Source organism: Chenopodium quinoa, unplaced genomic scaffold (genome assembly GCF_001683475.1).
Source record: "Chenopodium quinoa cultivar QQ74 unplaced genomic scaffold, ASM168347v1, whole genome shotgun sequence".
In the NCBI taxonomy this organism is placed as follows: Eukaryota; Viridiplantae; Streptophyta; class Magnoliopsida; order Caryophyllales; family Amaranthaceae; genus Chenopodium; species Chenopodium quinoa.
In genome coordinates, this window is record NW_018744092.1 from 693,300 (window position 1) to 714,468 (window position 21,169).

The 21,169-nt window shown below is 33.4% G+C and overlaps 2 protein-coding genes across 4 annotated transcripts; one reads left to right on the forward strand and one right to left on the reverse strand.

Moving 5' to 3' along the window:
* Positions 1-915: 915 nt before the first annotated feature.
* LOC110691686 (xyloglucan endotransglucosylase/hydrolase protein 31-like) lies at positions 916-5,156 on the forward strand (the record flags this gene model as incomplete). The annotated part of the gene is made up of 2 exons (XM_021868624.1): positions 916-1,139; positions 4,553-5,156. Coding segments are annotated over 2 exons (588 nt in total), but the record flags the coding sequence as incomplete, so codon positions are not given.
* Positions 5,157-6,900: 1,744 nt separating this feature from the next.
* On the reverse strand, positions 6,901-13,454 carry LOC110691744 (UDP-galactose/UDP-glucose transporter 5-like). Of its 3 annotated transcripts, none has more exons than XM_021868682.1 (13): positions 13,161-13,454; positions 11,645-11,759; positions 11,030-11,143; positions 10,763-10,855; positions 10,587-10,652; positions 10,137-10,235; positions 9,399-9,478; positions 8,630-8,742; positions 8,268-8,356; positions 8,035-8,121; positions 7,894-7,962; positions 7,705-7,817; positions 6,901-7,335 (listed from the first exon to the last, which is right to left on the reverse strand). In XM_021868682.1, exons 2-13 carry the CDS (start codon positions 11,744-11,746, stop codon positions 7,251-7,253), a joined length of 1,110 nt encoding a protein of 369 aa, XP_021724374.1. In that variant the 5' UTR covers positions 11,747-11,759; positions 13,161-13,454; the 3' UTR covers positions 6,901-7,250. The 3 variants fall into 3 exon arrangements, with proteins under 3 accessions (XP_021724374.1, XP_021724375.1, XP_021724376.1); XM_021868683.1 differs by lacking the exon at positions 13,161-13,454 and adding an exon at positions 12,384-13,043; XM_021868684.1 differs by having other exon boundaries at positions 6,901-7,817; positions 13,161-13,453.
* Between the last annotated feature and the right edge of the window lie 7,715 nt (positions 13,455-21,169).

Here is a 21,169-nt window from a genome sequence, read left to right on the forward strand (position 1 = left end):
TACAACTTCTTTTAAATATTACTATTTCCTTTTCCCCACAAAATATTGAAAAAAATAGTGTTCTTTTCTTTTTTGTTGAATTACATGGCCCCTTTTGTGTGTCTCATTACTCTTCTTCTTGTGTCTCATTTATGCAATGCACAACCTTCCCCTGGCTACTACCCTAGTTCCCAAGTTGCTCCTTTGAGTTTCAATCAAGGGTATAGGACTCTATGGGGTCCTCAACACCAGACGTTCCAACAAGGCACTGTCACGGTCTGGCTCGACCGTAGTAGTGGTAATCGATATTTTTTTTTTCCTTTTGCTTTAGCTAAGAGCTATTTGATTTGTCTCATTGATATGCATATCACTCTCATAAACTTGTGAATTACGGTTTTCAATCCTCATTAACAGTTTTATAGTGACTTTTTGTTTAAAAGTTAGCATGGGTGATAACCTGATACCGATATATAGAGGAGATAAACTTGACTTCTTTTTTTTTTTTTGTTATAATAATTAAGCCTACTAAATAATAGTTTATTATACATAACTTTTATTTTTGTAATAGTATACTCGTGGTGTTCTTTTTTATTTGTCATACCATAATTAAGTAGTAGTGCACCATAATTTTGGACTTACTATTTACGGAATATAAGGAATTTCTAGTATTTCAGGTGCTATTTCAAGTGGTTAAATTTATAATCAAAACCACCACATGATACCTCAATGGCTTGACTGAGACATATAACAATTGATATGAACTATGAACCTACTTATTATCAGTATTTTTAATGTCAAAACTCAATCAAAACAACATTAATTCAAGCCAAAGAAGAAATGATAAAATTGGAATCCATCTAACATTGATTAACATTACTTTTAGGCGGTGGTTACCTACTAATTAAATAATTATTTATATAATTTTGTAACTGATTTTGGCAGCTTTCAAATCAAGAAGATTTTCCTGGTCACCATGATGAAGTTGATATTGAATTCCTTGGTACAACCCCTGGAAAACCATACATATTACAGACAAATGTTTATGTCGAAGGAAGTGGAGATGGAAGGCTTATTGGAAGAGAAATGAAATTTCATTTATGGTTTGATCCTACCAAAGATTTTCACAACTATGCCATATTTTGGTCACAAAATGACATAATGTACGTATCGCTTTCCCTATTCCTCCTTTTAGTTATTCGATTTTTATATTTCATGATATAATATCTAGCCGCTAAATTATATCATATACATATGGCTATGGCATTTAAAAAAAAAAATCAATACATTATTACTTGTCGGTTTTATCATCAATGCAATTTTATACGTGGCAATCAATAATTATACATAACCTTAAAATAGTATAGCTTACTCGAGAGCTAAAGGGGCAAATTTTGTCCTATGATCGATCTTTAACAATAACAAGGATGTTTCATCCTGTAAAATTAGTATTGTCCTTTTTAATCAATTAAAACTTAATCTGTTTTTTTATTTCATTATTTTTGTATGTTAGTTTGTATGATTGCAATATGGACGTGAAAAAAGTGGGATTTTCCTTTTGTTAACATGACGTCTTTTTCATAAGCTAACAGCAAGGTGTATCTATTTTAGATTTATTCATGCCATAATTAATTATTGATAGAAAAGATTTATAGAGATTGATGGGATATCCTAACTAGAGGTTAATAAGTCCATAATAATGTAACCACATAAACTAGGCCTTGCTAGAAAAATTAGGGGAAGCGTATAAAGGTTGTACATACTACATAAGTTAAGATTGATGTATAAGAGTGAGGTCTTGGGATTTTAGGAGAGACACGTCGCTACATTGTTATACACAAAAGTGATTAAAAAAATATATGGTTTATCGAGGATTAATATAGAGGTGAAGAACGATGCAGGAAATAATAAGAGGAAAATGACTCATCTTTTCAATCTGAGAGGCAGTGCTCATTTATAATATGCTATTAATCTATTTACGAGTAAAATGATAGTATACTGTAACGCAATGATTCCATAGGCGACCAACTCCAAAAACGACCTCCCGGCCCCAGTTCCCCTCAATGGTCACAACCCTAAATCATGGGGCTTAATTAAGATCCCATAATAAGAGAATGAACCATTGGACGTACAATATTGTATAAAAGAGGGGGACAAGAAGTATACCCTTGAAAAAAAGATGAACCGACACCTCACCAAAACATTGACATTAGCAAAAAAACTTAAGGAAGAGTAGTACGCTATAACTTAATATAGATCACCTTTGTCGGAATTAATAGTGGAGGTTGACAACCAATTATATAAATATTTGGCCGTACTATTTTAGGTTCAATTATTGGTACCTTTACTAAAAAGTGACCAAATCCGTATTTGCATCAGGGCAGTTGATTAATTTAATGTTCAACATTCAATTTCTTTGACAATTTTATATGACTAATTTGATTTCTTTGAACGAATTTAATTACTTTATTTTGTCAAGTCTTATTTAGTTTATATTATGTAGAACTTATTTTAAAGTAAAATTATTAGTGTGTGGTAGTTGTGAATTAAATTACTGAGAATTAATTATAATTGATTTTATTCGAAATGAGTCAAAATAAGTTTAATAGAATGCACTATAATTCTAGTATGTCCATTCAAAATTACAATAAATATATATGTAATATTAATTTTCTCATGGAACAAGCATCGATATGGTAGAAAAAATTCAATGGAAAACTATTGGAATGGTATATATTGTGGAGAAAAAGAGTAAAGGATGGTTTTGATATTTTAGTTGAATACCTTATAAATAATTAATTTAGATCATATGTGGCCTATTATTTTTGGGATGAACTAAATTTAATAAAAATGCTTTTTTAGAACATATATAAGATATTACGTATTACAATTGATGGTTAAAATAAAAATAAAAATAAAAATAAAATTAAATAAATTAAGTCGTGAAATAAAATTTTAAAATTTTGTTTAATCGCATTGTTTTAAGATTTAGGAAAGAGTAATTATTAAGTCATACATGAACAATAATTGTGGATACTATTCTGGGAAAGATCACGTTCAATCAATAACAATTTAAAATTAAGATAATGATGTTAATAATGATTATTGATCACAGATGGCTAAGCTAGTGCTTGGCTATTATTATTGGTAAGGAAATATAAAGTAATTTAATTGAATGATTCGTTAATTTTTAAGATCTTTGCTTTATCAGACAAATAAATGAATAATTAGTAGACTATATTTGTATACTCCAACACTCTTCCAATGGAAAATTCTGGTACAATATCACATATGAGTTTGACAACCAATTAAGATTTTTAATACAACCACAATTAAGCTAACCAATAAAAACAAGTTGATAACATTCATAGAAGTTTCCTTCTATTAACATCCATCATGTAAGAGAAAAGCTTCTAACATGTGATTACAATTGAAATTTCCATTTTAAAATAAGCCACAGTAGAATTTTAACTTTATCTTATTACTATTACGATTTATGGTTTCTTTTATTGCAAAATATATATATATATATAAAATTCATCGCCTCAAACTCGTGCACATCTACTTCTACCGAGATGCCTATTCCATTACTAATACCTCCCCTTACCTTTCTGCTAATATGAAAACTCAACCCGTCGACTACACCGTCCTAATCAGGGTATCCACCTCCACCACCTCCTCCAGATGAAAATGATGTAACATCATGAAAATTTACGAAAGCACATCAAAATAGAAACATAAGTATTTTAATGGTCCCTTTGATGTAAAATGTAGGGATGGAATTGCCCTTTGTAAACATGAAAAGGAATGTTATAAAGTGACCAATTAAGCCAAATAATAAACGGGCCATAATTATAAGGATGTCACAAATCAAAGTTTTGATATCTAAGACAAATGGCATAATCACGTTTGTCCTATATTCTCAAAAATCAATACAACTATTATTATTATTACTATTACTAATAGGCAAAAGCTAACGAACGCTCCGAAAATGTTGGATAAAATAACTAAAAGTAGAATATTATGCTGAAATAAACATTAATTACATCGATTGACGCGTGATTTGGCATGCATGCCCAAATTAATATCATTTAAATAACTATTTTAAAGGGTTATCTAACACCCCGTAGCGTTCGCTATTACTCCCTTCGTGTTGTAATAAGTGTTACACCTACCAAATGCGGCCGTGTATTAATAAGTGTTACACTTCTTTTTTTTTGGCAAAAAACTACATTTTAATATTATATCTCTCTCCTCTCATAGCCCCCACCTAAACCCACCACTACTTTTTTTTTTTTTTGGAAAAACCCACTATGACTTTTTTATAACTTCTTTCCTCTCACATTCATTATTTTTCAATAAATTATTAACCCTACTAATTTTCTTTTACAATTTTATAATACTCCAACTACCCCACTTACCTCTTATTTTAATTAAGTCAATTAACTTGCCTAAAACTATGTGCCGATCAAAGTGTAACACTTATTAAAATACGGAGGGATCATCATTTATTATTAATATTATTTTATTATACAATAATGTGGAAAATAATGAAATTTAATGGGCCACGTTGCAGATTCTTAGTGGATGATGTGCCTATAAGAAGGTACCCTAGAAAAAGTGATGCCACGTTTCCACAAAGGCCCATGTACATGTATGGATCAATTTGGGATGCTTCATCTTGGGCCACTGAAGATGGTAAAATCAAAGCAAATTACAATTATCAACCATTTGTGGGCCAATACCGAAATTTCAAGATTGCGGGCTGTGAATTAGGTGGGCCTAAAGGATCATGTCGCCTTCCAAAAATTTCACCTTCTGGGCCCAATAACCTCAGCCCACAACAAGTCGCGGCGATGAATTGGGCCCAAAGAAACTACTTGGTTTATGATTATTGCAAGGATTCTAAGAGAGATCATACCCTCACACCTGAGTGCTGATAATTGGATAATACTTTTGTACTTCATTTTATGTTATTGTCTGTTTGCAGTGTGTCGTTTTGATTTTATTTTCCATTATAAAAAAAAAAGGGAAAATGTTATGATTGAGATATTGTTGATGTTTTATTTTTATCTTACCTGTGAAGGTTTAAAAGTGTGGTGTCTAAGATGTAAATTTTGAGAAGGCGAATGGTCTTCCATTAAAGGATTGAAATAAAGGCATTATACGTTATATATACATTTACATTTTCTGGATACATATTGATTTTTCTGGATACATTTTGATTTAATAATCATTCAACTATGAAGTGTAAAGGTTCATTAGATTCAACGTGACTCCGTTTTTTTTAGCATTATACTTCTTTTGGCACGAAGTTTAGGAAATTAGTTCAAATTGAGGAAATGCTTATGATTATTGAATAGAGTAAAAGTTAGAATTATTGAGAATGGTTCATGATTTATTTCTCACCCATTTAATTATTGGAGTTGAGTCAAACAAATTAGTTTATTATTTATACTCACTCATTTACTTGAGATTGAATCAAGAAAGGTTTATTAGTGTTATTATGCAGCAAGGTAGTAATAGTGCAATTTTATATATCAAACTAGATAATTAAGGAAGATTAATGAAAATAATTTGTATGTGCTCATCACTAATTAATTCAAGAAGTAAATTGAGCTACATGTGGTTAATTGCTATATCGGTTTCTTGATTTATTATGTAGAGTTCTTACGTGTTTAAAATGTTAAATCACATAAAGTATAAGAGGACATGCACGAGAACTTTTGGAACACAAAATGCCTAAACCCAAGAAGGAACACCGTGATGGAACAGCATTGAATTTGTGAGGAAGCTCCATTGGATTTTGACATCAAGGGTGGAGGCCCTTGGTGGGTGAGGTAGGCCTTGGGGCTGACCTTATTAGGCTCAATGAAAAAGCTATGTGCTCTCCAGGGTTCTCTTGTGACTCTGCCTACCAGGTGACTTACATCGTCAGAGGTAGTGGTAGTTCAAGTAATCGGGGTTGATGGTAAGAGGGTGTTGGAGATCACGATCACAGCAAACAATCTGTTCATCGTGCCCCGGTTTTTTGTTGTTTCAAAGATTGCGGATGATGATGGCTTGGAGTGGTTTTCGATCATCTCTACTCCAGAGTAAGAAACAGACTCCTTTGTTTTGTATTGGTGTATTTGGTTTTTGTTATTAAGACTAAAGATTGATCTTCTAACATACTTTTTTCGCGGTGTTTGCACTTTGCAGTCCTGTTTTTACACACTTAGCAGGGAAGATTTCAGTCTGGAAGGCATTATCGCCACTAGTGCTGGAAGCCGCCTTCAAGGTGCCTACTGAGATCGAGCAGCAATTCCGCTCAACAAGGACTTCTGATGAAATTTTTTTCCCTCTTCCAACTTTAAGAAAATGAATGCTTAGTTAAATTACCAGAAATTGATACCATGGTTGGACTATTTGAATAAGCGATTTTCGCATATAGGATGCTTGAGATTTTATTTAATTATAGGTTCTGTTTTGAATGTTCAATGAGAATTTATACATGTTCTTTCATGTTTTTTGTACTCTATATAACAATGTAAATGTCCAACATGATTTTCTAAGTGATAAGGGATAATAAAAAGAGCTCTTATGGGCTTGATCTTTCTTTTCAAGCTGAATTGAATAATAGAAATCTCGTAGAGGGATTTTACTTAAACTCAATACAAATACCTCGGTCTCAAGTAAATAAAATGCGAAGAGAAAAAAACCCGAGATTAATTTAAAACATCTTTTTGATTATATGTACTTAGGAAATTAAAGATTACTAGTCTACTTTTGTAAACAAAAAAAATACCTTGACGGGTTCTGTTTTGAATGTTCAATGAGAATTTATACATGTTTTTTTCATGTTTTTTTTACTCTATTTAACAATGTAAATAACCAACATGATTTCCTAAGAGATAAGGGATAATAAGGATTACTTAAACTCAATTAAAAATTTAAAATACCTCGGTCTCAGGTGAATAAAATGCGAAGAAAAAAAACCCGAAATTAATTTAAAACATCTTTTTGATTATTGTACTTAGGAAATTAAATATTACTAGTCTACTTTGGTAAACAAAAAAAATACCATGGAAGACGTACTCAAGACTAAAACCCTCGTCAAGTATACATTTAAATTAAGAGTTCAACACAAGTAAGCATTCCCATGTGTACTCTTCCAACTCAACCTTCATTCGTACATCATAGCGTGAGTGACCAGACATACCACAGATACTGAGGCGGCTTAGTTCATTCAAGGGGCATTTCTTGGAGCTTGGAGCTTGGAGCTTGAAGGCGTGTTAAGAGGTGCATTTTGAAGGCATGATGTGCCACTGTGGAAAAGCCTGACTCGAGGGCACTTGTCGAGTGATGCACAATGCAGGACTATGGCATAGTCAACACGTGATAATATGCTAACTCATAAGGTTAGATCAAGATTAACATATACACTTAGTGTGTTGGAATATTTCACATAAATTAGCTGAATTGCCGACTTGCTTAACAATAACTTAACCTATTCATCTTTCCGTTTAGAAATATAGGAGAGAAAAGCCAAATTATCAACCCGGTCATGTTCCCTACGACTATTAAACTAACTATCCGTTTTCACTATAAAAATCCCTAGACTATAATAATATATATCCGTTATCGCCAAAATCCCCTTCTACAACATCACGTCTAAGAAAATGGGGTCACTTAGCAACCTCAACATGGGGCAAAACTACGACATTAAAAAAAATGCTTTCAACTTACGGGTTGCCCTTTAGTGGAGCCAATTCTTTATCTTGCTCGTCTGTTGGAGGAGGGGATTTTTGGGTGTTGTCCCTCAAGAAGCTTTTCGCATATAGTGAACCGAATACAATAACCTGGTGGAGGATAATGCATTATTAAACAATATCACTACATTTTTGGACAAAAATACCAAAAGGTCAAACGTCTTACTGCTCCAAGCCATTGTAATGGGCTTAAAGGATGAGCAAACCACAGGCATGAGAGTAGGATGCTGATAAGCTGCATTTATAGAGGACACTTGTTTCAGCAATAACAAAGAAACAAAAACGAAACATGTATAGCAAAACTCACCTGTCTTGTAGTCATTATGGTTGCAAAAGTGAGAGCACCAAAGGTCCGAATTGTATAAGAAATGAAGAACTGACTAGCAGTAGCTACCTGTACAAGCTCCAATATAAGCTACTATGATGCACCACCAACTTACATGAAAAATTGAAGATTAAGACATGTTGCAAATTGAGTTTCCTAAGATTGGCATATGAACTGTTAGAATAATAGATTAAGAGAAAAGATATGAATCTTACAATAGAAAGCAATACAATATCGTATAAACAATCATTGTGTCTATGAATAAAATCTATAGCTGCTAGAAGTTGCCCTTGTAATACAAGTCCTGCGAAGCAAAAAAGCAAATTCATCAAAATATGTGCAAAGTCCACATTCCACAGATAATTGTGTTTATAAAATCAATCCAACCCAAAGCAAACACATCAAAGGTATTAAAGATTTTGGTTTCAGTAATTTCAACACAAGTCAGGCGAACCAGTAACATGGCATGCATCATATGTAAACTCAATATGAATATCCATCCCCACACATCAGAATAGCACAAATAGACAAAATGGGAATGCATGAAGCAATAGAATAATAAACAGGGTATACCTACCAGTCAAACTTAGCACACAGGAGCACAATGTGGTATAAAATATTTGGTTGTGTATTTCCATATTGTAACCTTTGAATAATTTATCTTGGAATGTGCTTGTAAAGCCATCAAATCTGCACCACAAGGAAACAATGACATTTATGACGTTTAAGCTAGTTGAGACATTGAAGTCAGGAAAGAAGAATGCAAAGTATGCTATTTCACCAAATAAATAAGACTTTATATCAGGATAGGGAAATAAGTACATAATCAATATGTTATGACAATCCCAAGATCTCTCAAATTGTCAAAAATCGAAACAAGTCCACAGAAACATAGGGTGAAATAGAGTGCTTTGTATAGTTGCTAATTCCCAGATCAAGTGCAACGAAAAAGAGTACTCTGACAGGCTATCCTTCTTCAAATATAGGATGCAAATGATATCATTTAAAATTCAGCAATATTGTATCTCCCTCACTTTATCGTATACCAGTCTAAGCAAGACCTATAGAGAATATCTCTGCTTCAAGTGTAAACATATTGACCTCCTCCTTAACAAAAGAGTGGAGTAGAGGGATGATTAGGATGCTACTGCTTAAGAGAGTAATAGGGGAACATTTTGGCAGCAAAATCCCAGGTAGTAAGTTGGGGTAAACCATAGAACTTCCCCAATCCCCACACACTGCTAAACTCACAGGAAAGGAAGATGTTGCATAAAGTCAGCCAGCATGTGAAACTCAAAGCAGCACAACACAGGATAAAATAGTGAGTTAAAGTGCAAGACTAATACCCCAGATAGCCTGCCATGAGGGACATACCCCAAACCGTGCTCTCTCTCCCTTTCTTGTAGGGGCTGATATCATCTCCTGCCTGTATTCAACAGCAACAAAAAGGGTCATGACTCCCACAAAAAAGATTGGGGGGGGGGGTGGTACTACCCAATCGTGATTGCCAATGATAAGACAACTTTCAACTAATACAGTTAAAGATTAATACTTCCTCCGTTTTTTTTTAATTGCATCATTTTCCTTTTTGGGAAGTTGCATATTAATTGCACCATTTTCTTATTTGGTTTTTTTTTTTTTAACTTTTTGGTTGTGTTCACACACATACCCAACTTACCCTTGTTCACATGTGATAAAAAAACATTATTACCCCACCTTTTCTCTCTCTCATCTATTTTTATCACATGGGCACTTTTGACATATTCCATCTTTTACATTTTTTCTTAAATTTTGTGCTCATACCAAGTGGTGCAATTAAAAAAAAAAAAAATGCAGTATAAAGCAAGCATTTCCTTCTACAAGACATATTTATATTGAATATGAGCATTAGCACGCTACCACTACATGATTAGATGCTAACGCCTAAAATTCCAAGAAGAAATAATAGGGAAATAATCTATAAAGAATACTCTAGTTATAATGAACCACAAAACACCATTTCAAATGCATGAAGATGATTACAACAGCACTAACAATCACAATCTCAAGCTGCACAAAAATTTAAACAAAACCATAATACTAACCGGATACAGAATAAACACAGAACATCCAACAGTTACAAGGACAGCCCACAAATAATCGAGCCCCTTGTATCTTTTCTGCATGATTATAGAACCCCAAATCTGCAAATGCAAGGAAAGAGAGTGGATCAAACATCTAGCAAAGAAAGCTAATAAATAAGATATGCAGAAATATCGCTAGCCTTGGCCCTTTAGATATTTTTGAAACAAGCTATTAACATTAGTCATTTTCCACCCTTCGAAATGGAAAGTGGCAAATTTAATAAGAGCATGTTAAATACGGGTCTAGGCCACACCTGCAACTAAGAGAGAGAGTCCACTTTACAAGATCAAAGGGCGTTCCATCCCAAAAACAGAAAAGAAAAGAAGAAAAAAAAAATTTGCAGGTCACTAAAATTAACAGGTTTAAAATTAAGGGCCTGAGAGAAAACACGGAGGTTGGTTTAAACTTACCATGACTGGTATCATTTTGGCACATTTTGCAAGAGTCTGGACAGGAAAACTGACATATTTAAGGGCCTGAAAGAAAACAAGAAGGTTGGTTTAAACTCCGATCCCAAACTTCTGGCATTAACAGATTGACCATGGTTTTCATCAAATTCACTTCTATCTCAGGAGCATTTACTTACTTCATACTGGCATGTTGTGGTTAGAATATTGGTTACAGACACCAAGCAGTACTTATAAACAGGGGCAACAGGATCCAAAGCTTTCTTACTCGCCTAAAGAAACAAATCGACGAACGGCAAGAGTCAAAACCACAACACAATTAACGCATAATTTCATAAACAACACAAATACATCAGCATTACAGCAAAACAGTTTATATGCAATGTCAAGTATATTAAAGCCAAATCAGTCACAACATATCTAGACCAGTTTAATAACGTTTTTACCACTAAAGAAGCAGCAGATACAGCTGAGGTTGTAAGACGATTGCAGAAGACTAGAAATAGTGAGAATGTGAAAAATTCTTTGTTTTGCCCATACGGAATTCTCATGAGCTTTTCCTGCAAGATCACAAAATCTTCAGCTCAGTACACCACATAAATAAGCAAAATGTAACATTCTTCAACTCAATTACTAGTATTAAATACAATAAGCATATAATTCAACATTCATCACACCAAATGTTGCCTTCAAATCTTCAATCTTAATCATATCGCCGCAAATTTTGATGATTTCACATCAAAAACCGCTAATTTCTGCACAAATTAATCGTATTTCCACTATTCTTTACAGCTTAAATTTCACTAAATATCAGTTGCAAACTTGATATAAATCAACAAAAAAAACTCTTTTTAAATGTTCCACAATTATTATTGAGCTCGCAACTTATTATCATCTGTTTCAGTTAATCAACATTATTCAAAATAGCATTAAAATCTGTGGAAAAATCGACACAGATAACAACAAAGTCATTACAGACAAAAACAAATAACAATAAAGACGAAAATCATCAAGTTTGATTGTTTTACAAATTAATCGGCCATAATTAGGGTTTAAATTACCTGTAAAAGACCATAGATGACGAGAGTAACCATGATTCCGCCGACTGCAAAAGCTCCTTTTAATAGCTTGTTATCTTTCACAGCTACCACCGGAGAATCCATTGTTAAGATATTTCTGTAAAATTAATCATTTCATCTTCAAAACAATCTCCAGAAATTTCGAAAACGAAGAAAATTTAACTCGATTTAGATCCAAGAAATTGAAAAACTTCGATTTTTGGCCCAAAATTTAAACCCTAAATCCCTAATTAGAAAATTTGTTCGGAGTAATAAATAAACAGTTTACCCTTTTCGAAGAAGAAACCCAGCTGAGAAAAAAAAATGTCTGTTTGTTTGCCACGTAAGATTTCAATTGACCAACGTGAGCCCAGATCGTTTTTTTTAGTTGGTACAATTTGGTTGGGTCCACTTTTGATCAAGGGTCAAATTAGTCATGTCTCATCGAATGCACCGTGGTGGTCTAATTTTAGTGACCTTGTATTCTCTCGAACCATTAATTTTAACGGTTTTTTCTCCATAAACCTAGTGGTGGATCCAGAATTTGATTAATAGGTTGTCCTATCAGTGACAAATTCTGAATTATTAGTAATTTAGTAGATCAATTCTATCAAAATAAATTAACAAATTTAGCACATATTGGCAAAATTAACATCTACGGAGTAACACTGAATCAATCGAACCCCCAATAAAAATTAGCAATTGACAGGTAAAAACAAAAATCTTAGACCGATGATTTCACCTTGACCTTCGTTCTAGATCCGTTTTCTATCTCCTCGTTCCCTGACCCGAAACCGCCTAAGACTGACCAAAGACACACCACACCACCATTGCACTGCCACCACCTCCACCCAAATCATCACCGCCTGACTGCCCTTAACTTCAAAACCCACCCAAAAACCACCATCACCATGACATTCACCTACCCAACCAGAAACCCCACCCACCCCTCATAAGTTCACCTCCACCCTCCTGAAAAATCTACTCGCCCCCTTAAATTCACCTCCACGGCTCCACCTTCTCGAAAAACCCTTACCATTGATTAGCCACCTCCACCCAACGAAAATCCACCCTGACCCCCATAAATCCACCCTCACCTACCTGAAATCTCCCCCCAACCTTAGAATAACAACATAAACTGAAATGGAGGTGCTGGTGCAGTGGTTCGATTAGATCGGTAGTGCAAGGTGATGTGGTGCCTTGGTTTGGTTGAGACGGTGCTTCACCTACCTGAAACCATTCCCCCACCCCTTGGAATTTTCATGGTTTCATCCTGACATTAATGAGTTACACAAACGGACAAACCAAACCCCGCAACACATTAGCAACCAAAATTGACTCAATTATCAAACTAGACTCCAAAAATTACGTTAAATTCTTCGAGTATATAACCAATAGTTCAATTATCCAACTTCGAAGAACCCGAAATTGAGTATTAGAGTATATACTGACAATTAAATACACGATTAACACTAGATTGTCAAAATTAATATTAGAATTAAAGAAAGAAGCATCTCACCTTAGAGACTGCTTCAATGGAGGAGCGAAAGCTCAGAAGCTCCTTCAATGAAGAATTTCTACTATGTTCAATGGAGGAGAGAGAGAGGAAGGAGTACTGTGTCCTGGCCCCTGGGAGGCTGGGAGACCTAAAGGGCAAAAAAGAAAATAACATCGGGAATAGTTTTATTTTATTTTATTTTATTTTTTAAAAATATTGTGTCCTGGGGTTCGCCACTGCAAATACCCGTAAGTTTTTTGTTTATTCACCATATACTATTGAAATTTTTTAAATTCATTATATACCCCTGAGTTTTTACAAAAATTCACCTTATACCCCTAACGACAATAAGATGAGTAGAATTTGGTTAATTATGCATCGAAACCACCTTAGATGTTTCTCCCCAATCCTCGAAACCACTCCTCTCCTTTCTCCAACCCCCGAAACCACTCCAAATCTCCATAACTATATCCGTATGATTGATTTTGAGGATGAGCAAAGGAAATTTGGGGTGGTTTGAGGGGTGGGAAAAAGGAATGTGGGTGGTTTCGGGGGGTAGGGGAATGTATTTAGGGTGGTTTCGGGTCATAATTAAAGCTAATGACTAAAGAAATAACAATCATTAGTTATCAAGGGTATCTAGTGTATTTTTGTGAAAACTCGGGGGTATATGATGAATTAAAAAAGTTTAGGGGTATATGGTGAATAAACAAAAACTCATGGGTATATGGTGAAAAAACAGTAATTTTAAACTTGTTATGGAGTAACACATGAACAATGGTAAGGATATTAAAAAACACAAACTATTGGGTCAGTCAAGCCTGACCAACCCTTTCGTCAGTCCAGCGGATTTGTTGGCCCGACTTTTTGTTTAAGCAATTTTGTTGGCCCGGCCTGTTTTTAAACACATTTGTCCAGCCCAAAAATGCGTCACCTATTACTCCAACCCAACTTATTCTCTCAACGTTTATTCTTCCTTTTTTTTTCTTTTTCCAAAATAAACCGCCATTTGTTCAGCTTCAATTTCAAGTTTTCCTCCATTTTTCTTCTACTTCTTCTTCTTCTCTTCACTCGTACTTCGATTTCGCTTCTCTGCATTCTTACTTACTCTTTGTCATCTTTGTTTCCTTTTCTATTTCTTGATTATTGGTGTTTTATGAAAGATTTTAGTCGTACTTATTATCGTCGCAAATCAACAACGATGAGGTCGAAGAATGCGACTCAACCTTTGTTATCTTCCGATGATATTGTTTCTCCTAAGTCTAATTCTGCTACTAGGTATACATTTGAGCGTTTTTGTTTTTGAATTTTCTCTTTTCATTTAGGTTTTTCAGTTTTTTGTTTAATTTGCTAAAATGCTCTTTGATTTTTCTGTTGATGAAGTTATTATTGATGATGATTGTTGTTGAAGTTAATATTGATGAAGTTATTTTATGTTTTATTCCAATCTTCTTCTTCGATTGTTGATTATTAATTTTGAATTTCATTTCTATGTTTATTTTACGTTATTTAGGCTAATTTGCCATTTTCTAGTTCAATTACAACTTGTGTTTAATAATTTGTGTTGAATTTTTGATTGTTGATTGGCAGAAAATCTTCGAAGAAAACGTCGAAGACAAAGTTAAACACCGAAACTAGGTTTGTTATGTCTCTGCCGGAATAGATAATTCGTATTTTATTATTGAGGATATAAATGCTTTGTTTGCTAATATGTATTCTTTGATATCATATTTTGTATCTTGATTATCATTATGCGACAATACCTTATTTTTGTTTTAGTAGATATCCTGCATTCATTTCATTATATCCTGTATTATGTATATAATATACTCTATTGTTTTACTGATGTCTCACTTTGTAATGATTTTATTTTATATTGTTTTGATGATATCCTATATTGCTTTGATGATGTCCTCTATATCCTCTGCTACTATACATGATATCCTTTAATGCTTTGACTGATGTCCTTTATTCTCTTGATGATGTCCTCTATGTAATAAATGATGTCCTCTATTCTCTTGATGATGTCCTCTATTCTTTTGATGATGTCCTGTATCTAATTCTTTGTATCCTGTGCTTTATCTAATATATGATGTCCTCTATGCTCTTGATGATGTCTTCTATTCCCTTGATGATGTCATGTATCTAATCCTTTGTATACTGTCCTCTATTTAATAAATGATTTCCTCCATTATTTTAATTATATCCTTTATTAGTCTTTTATTATATTAATGATAAAGGACATTATAATATGTTGTCAATTCTTGTATTGTATGCATGTTGTCTTTTATGTTTCAATGATATCTTGTATTGTATGTATGATGCATGTCCTTTATTATTCTCATGATATTATTCATTATTTTATCTTACACTTTATTTACTTTTTCAGAAAACTAGCAAAAGAATCTCCTGCTAAAAAAGTTACATCTGATGTTCCAAAGCCTCAAAAAAGAAGGAAATTGGAAATACAACCTTTAGATTTGAGGTATTACATTGTAAGAAAATTATTACATTTATTATCTTATATTTTTTCCCTTGTTTTTTCATTTTCATTTTTTGTTTATTTTTCCACTGATATAACTGAAGATGATCAGTCAGATGTGACAGTGTCTAGTCAGTCAAGTGCACCTTCAATGACTTACTTTATAAACCTTTTATCTGAGAAACAAAAGTCTGATGTTCAAGAAATTGGATTTGGTGGACTTTTGAAGATGAACTTGTCTAAAGATCTAAATAGATCTTTGTATATGCCTCTTGTTCTTAATTTTAATCCTACTGCAAAAGTTTTGTTGGTTAGAGATCAGAAGGTGTCTTTTAACAGTGCTGATTTACACAATGTTCTTGGCATTCCTCACATTGGGACTTCGGTTATTAAATTGTCAAAAATGAAGCATGCTGAAAATCCAGATAAGGACATAATCAAGGAATGGAGGGACTTTTTTGGTTTAAATGATGCTGAGAAAGCTGAAGTTATCAAGCCCCAGAAGAAGAAACTTAATTTTTTATCTGGAACAGCTGCTTTGAAACCTAGAAAACTTGGTGACAAAGGTATTGATGTCTTTTATTTTTCTTAATTCTATTTCTCCTAGTTATATTATATCCTCAATTATTTAATTTATCTCTTGTATTCTTTTTACTGATATCCTCAATTGTAGTTTTTATTTCTTTCTTGTGTTCAGTATATTTTTTATCCTTGTTATGATGTTCTTAATTGATTTTCTGATAAGTTTCTTGATATACTTCATTATGCTACTGATATCCTCTATGTCTTTAATCATATCCTCTATATACTAACTAATGTAATCTTTTTTGTTTTTCTAGCTCCTTCAACATTTGGGACAGAAAAGAAGTCTTCTGGAGATAAGTCCGTGAATAAAAAGAAGTCTGTTGGAGATAAGTCTGTGAATAAAGAGAAGGCTCCTAGAGCTAAGTCTATTGCCAAAAAGAGATATGTAAATTTGGAAGTTTGGAAGGAGAAATTAAAGGCTTTAAAGGATGGTGGGGATCAATTTAAAAGACTCTTTATGGTTTATTGATAAGTCTATTTTATATATATATTTATTCCCCGTCCCGTGATCATAGTTAGGAGTATTTTTGACTCTTTAGAGCCAATTTTATTACTAATATGTGTTTTCTAGTGTTTTCGTAGTTGTGGTATTATTCTACAGGAAACTGCAGATTTGGAACATTTTCCGGCACTTAGTGGAGCCACCGCGAGCATTGGAGACGAGACGCATTTCTATGATCGTATTCCGAAGCCCAGGACCGTAATTGATGATTCAATCCGGTGATTAAGGGCTCAATGAGGAGATTTGGAGCTTGGGCAATTCGATCCAAGAAGGATGACGAATTGGGCTAAGGTAACAAGGCCCAAAGGACGAAGAAGAGTAAGCCCAAGCATCCGCCCGACCGGGCAGTGCCCTCGCTCTGAGGCGCGCCCGGCCGGGCGAGAGGAGAAGACCATAGGGCGAAGGTTCGCCCGGATGCGTACCCGACCGGGCGCGAGCAAGGCTTTAAGTATGAAAAAGGCGCGCTCGGCCGGGCGATGCCTCGCCCGACCGGGCGCGTGTTCTATTTAGGATTTTTATTTTCGTTTCTCTTTTTCTTTATTGAGGATTTTTGTTTAGTATAAATACACTTTTGTTAAATGAGTTTAGGGGCGTCTTTAACACGGACGACTTTTCTTTCTCTCTCTCTTTTCTCTCTCCCTCTTACTTTCTCTCTCTACACACTCTTGATTTATTCAATTTATTATTTCCTTTAATTTGGTAACGATTTCTTCCCTCTTTATTTTCAATAATTTAATTGCTTTGACTTAATTATGCTTTCTTTAATTGCTTTGCTTAGTTTAATATTAAATATGTGTGAGTAGTTTAATTTTAGGGTTGTGGGGATCCATGAATAATACGAAGGGGTAATTGTTTATTGTTAATGGTTGATGATTGATTAATTTCCTATTGATTGATTTAATGCTATGCAATTAGATTTCCGCAGATTGAATTGTATGAGTTTTGCAATATTGATTCGAGATTCGAGAGATGAGAATTGATGTTTAGGTTTAGTTTCAATAGGCATGTTAATCTATTAATGGTTAGGTCGAGATTCGAGAGATGAGATTTAATACCATTAGATTAATTATGTGATTATAATACGTAGCGACAACCCTTTATAATCTGGTTAATTTATGCATTGATAATTGATCGTATGTTTTACCATGGAGTATTATTTATTGGTGAACCTATACCCTAGAGCCTTTTATTATTGATTTTTCCCTTTGTTTAATTTACTTAGTTTTACTTTTAGTTTGATTCATACAATTATAAATTGGTTACGTGATAATTTAGTTTATAATTATTAATTAGGAGTAAAAGAACATTGTTTCCCTGTGGATTCGACCCTACTTCGCTATCTACTTTAGTTAGAGGACTTAGGAATTACTTTTGATTAGGTGATACGACTTAAGCATGTCATTTATGCACTGACTAATTTTTTAACACCTTATGGTGACAAGTCTCTTAACATTAGTGCTGTTAAATTTTTGATTGATGTCAATAAAATCAAAGATTTTGACTAGTGTGGGTATATTATGAGGGAAATGTGCAGTTTTATTGAGGATTGTCAAAAGTTTCTGGTTGGGAAGAAATAAACTGAACGAAAAGACTCCTGATAATTATTTGAAGAAGATTCGTGGTTGTTTACTTGCATTTTTTATTGCTTTTGTGCAAAAAGTGCACTTTGGAGAACATGCAGAAGTTAAATTCCCTTTTATAAGCAACTAGGATTCTGATTCTTTGAATGCTCGAGTCAAGGCTCAGAGTAAAAGCCCATCTCAATTTGGTATTGGTATTGTCATACCATATATTGCTGTTTCTACCACAGGGTTTGCTGAATCTGTAAGGTTGCTCAATCTTCTACGGAACTTGGACAAATTGAGAAGGATGTCACTTTAAGTCTTGAATATAAAAATGAACTTGAGGTTTTAAGTGAAGATGAATCTGAATTGTATGTACAATACAAGATTCCTAAAGGTTTACCTTCTGATAAAGAAATCCGTTCTATGGATATTCCAGTAAGTTTTTAATTTATGTCTTATATTGTTTTAATCTTTTTATATCTTTTATTATATAAATTATATCCTTAATATTGTTAATGATATCCTTTGTCTTACTTATCATTTGTGTTATTTTTATTGTCATATCCTGCATTGATTTAATGATATCCTCTATGTTGTTAATTATATCCTCAATTACATGCATTATATCCTGTATACTTATTCTAATATTTTATGTTTTTAAAATGATATCCTCAATTCTATTAATGATATCCTACATCCATTGTTTTATTTCCTTAGATGTTATAATAATTTCTTTATTTGTTGTTTAGCTTGATAATACTGACTAATGTTTCATATCCTGTATTGATACTTTGATATCTTCTATGTTCTTATATATATCCTCGATTTCATTCATTATATCCCGTATACTTATTTTGATATCATATGTTTTTTAAATGATATCCTCAATTCTATGAATGATATCCTAAACCCATTGTTTTTGTTTCTTTTTCAGGATGTTGATAAGAAATTGTTGATTATACAGCGCAACATTCAAATTGGTGTTGCTGTTAATCTTGATTTGATTAAGGACCTTAAGAAAGATGGTGAAAATTATCACAAGAAGCTTCTCAGCCAAACTCAGATTTTGACATGAATGAAGAGTTTTTTCAGATGCTTGATGATGTAGAAGAGAATTTTCTGAAACAAAAAGAGATTGTTGAGAAGAACAAGGGATATCCTGTGACGGTTGATAAGAACAAGACATCAAATGACTTGATCGATCAGATTTTTATTTACTAGACACCGGTTCAGTTAAAGGTAATTTGGAGGGTGATATTTCAAGCTCATTAGCGTCGTCATCGGTTGATATGGGAAAGAAAATTGATGAATCTACTACTGCAAATTTGGTTTCAAGTCCAGATGTAAATTTAGAGTCAAATGAGAATGTTACTCCAAAAGGTGTTAATTCTGCATCTAAACAGATAAGTGTTAATTTTACATCTCCTCACTTTAACCTTATTGGTAGTCAAGAAACACCTTCTCTCCTCCAATTTCTAGACAACCTTTTTCTCTTGTTTCACCATCCTTTTTACCTCCTCCAACTAATCCTTGTTTCATCAACCTTTGAACCTCCTCTTCCTCCTCCTGTTTCTTCACAACATCATCCTACCACTACTCTTCCTCATGCTACCTCTGTTCCTCCTGCTACTTCTCTTCCTCCTACTACTTTTGTTGTTGTTCCTTCTTCTGGGCAACAAAAACCTGATGAGGTATCTTAAATATAAAAACATGTTGTAATATATTTATGTTTAACATAAATATAAAATATTCTAGTGTTTTTGAATTGTTTATGTAATTGATATTTATTTCTGAATAATAATATATTTTATTTATTTTTGAAATTATTTATATTGATTATATATGTTCTTGATATTTTATATTCTTTGTATGTATGATATCCTCTATTTACTGGATTCTATCTTTTTATTTATTATTTGATTTCATCATTTCTTTTATCTTTTACTCGATTATATCTTTTACAAGTAAAGCATTTAAGGCGCACTAGTGAAATATTGCAAGTGTTAATTGATAAGAGAAAGAAGTTATCTGCTACTTCAGCACAAGGTTCTGTTCTACCTGTTTCTTCTGGTTTTGTTCTTCCACCAAAGGCTTTTGTTCTTGCTACTCTTGAAGTTGTTGTTTCTATAGTACCTCTTTCTGTACATACCCAATAACTTCCATTCCTATTGTTCATGTTGGTGATACTCCTCAAGTTTCTGCTTCTACAATATTTGAATATGTTCATACTTCATTCTACAATACCTGTTTCTGTTTGTACACCAAGTTCTTATGCTCATGTTGTTACTAGTGTTGTAACACCTGATCAGGATGTTGTTATTGTTAGTGTTGAGACTCCTTTGGGTAAAGCAGAACGTGAAGAACTTGCAAAGAGAATTGCTGCTGATTTTGAAAAGAGAGATAGAAGGAAGGAGGAATTGAAAGATAGAAGGATTGAAAAGAGGAACGCTAATATTCCTTCTTTACCAATTGAGATACCTGTAGACACCAGTGATTTTTTTGTGGCTAGGAAATTGTAGGAAAGAAAGAAGGACTTTAAATCATTTATTCCATAAAAGAAGCAGCTACTTGATTTTTTGTTTTTTAATCCTATGGAAGAAATTGTCTGTTGGAGATAGTTGAACTGAAAAAGGGAGACAAAAGAAGAAAGATATTTTCTTTGAACTTGATTCAGACACACTTGCAGAGTTTGGTAGAACATTCACTGAAATTTCCGTAACGAAGCATGATATATTATCTTTGGCCCTAGGTACTTGGGTGGCTGGTAACATTGTTGACTGTTGTGCTTATCTCTTTAACTTAAAAGAAGTCGAACTTGAGAGTCAGTATGCCGGCAGTTCTCCTGACGGGCAAAAGCGTATCCGGAAATTCTGGTTTACACTTAGTATTTTTGTGA

What these genes read in the sequence shown, in the direction of transcription:
- LOC110691744 (XM_021868682.1), bottom strand. Translation starts at nt 11,746, where the DNA reads ATGGATTCTCCGGTGGTAGCTGTGAAAGATAACAAGCTATTAAAAGGA. An exon ending in TCATCTATGGTCTTTTACAG is followed by an intron (nt 11,144 to 11,644) that starts GTAATTTAAACC and finishes GTGATCTTGCAG; the next exon opens with GAAAAGCTCATGAGAATTCC. An exon ending in TATCTGCTGCTTCTTTAGTG is followed by an intron (nt 10,856 to 11,029) that starts GTAAAAACGTTA and finishes TTGTTTCTTTAG; the next exon opens with GCGAGTAAGAAAGCTTTGGA.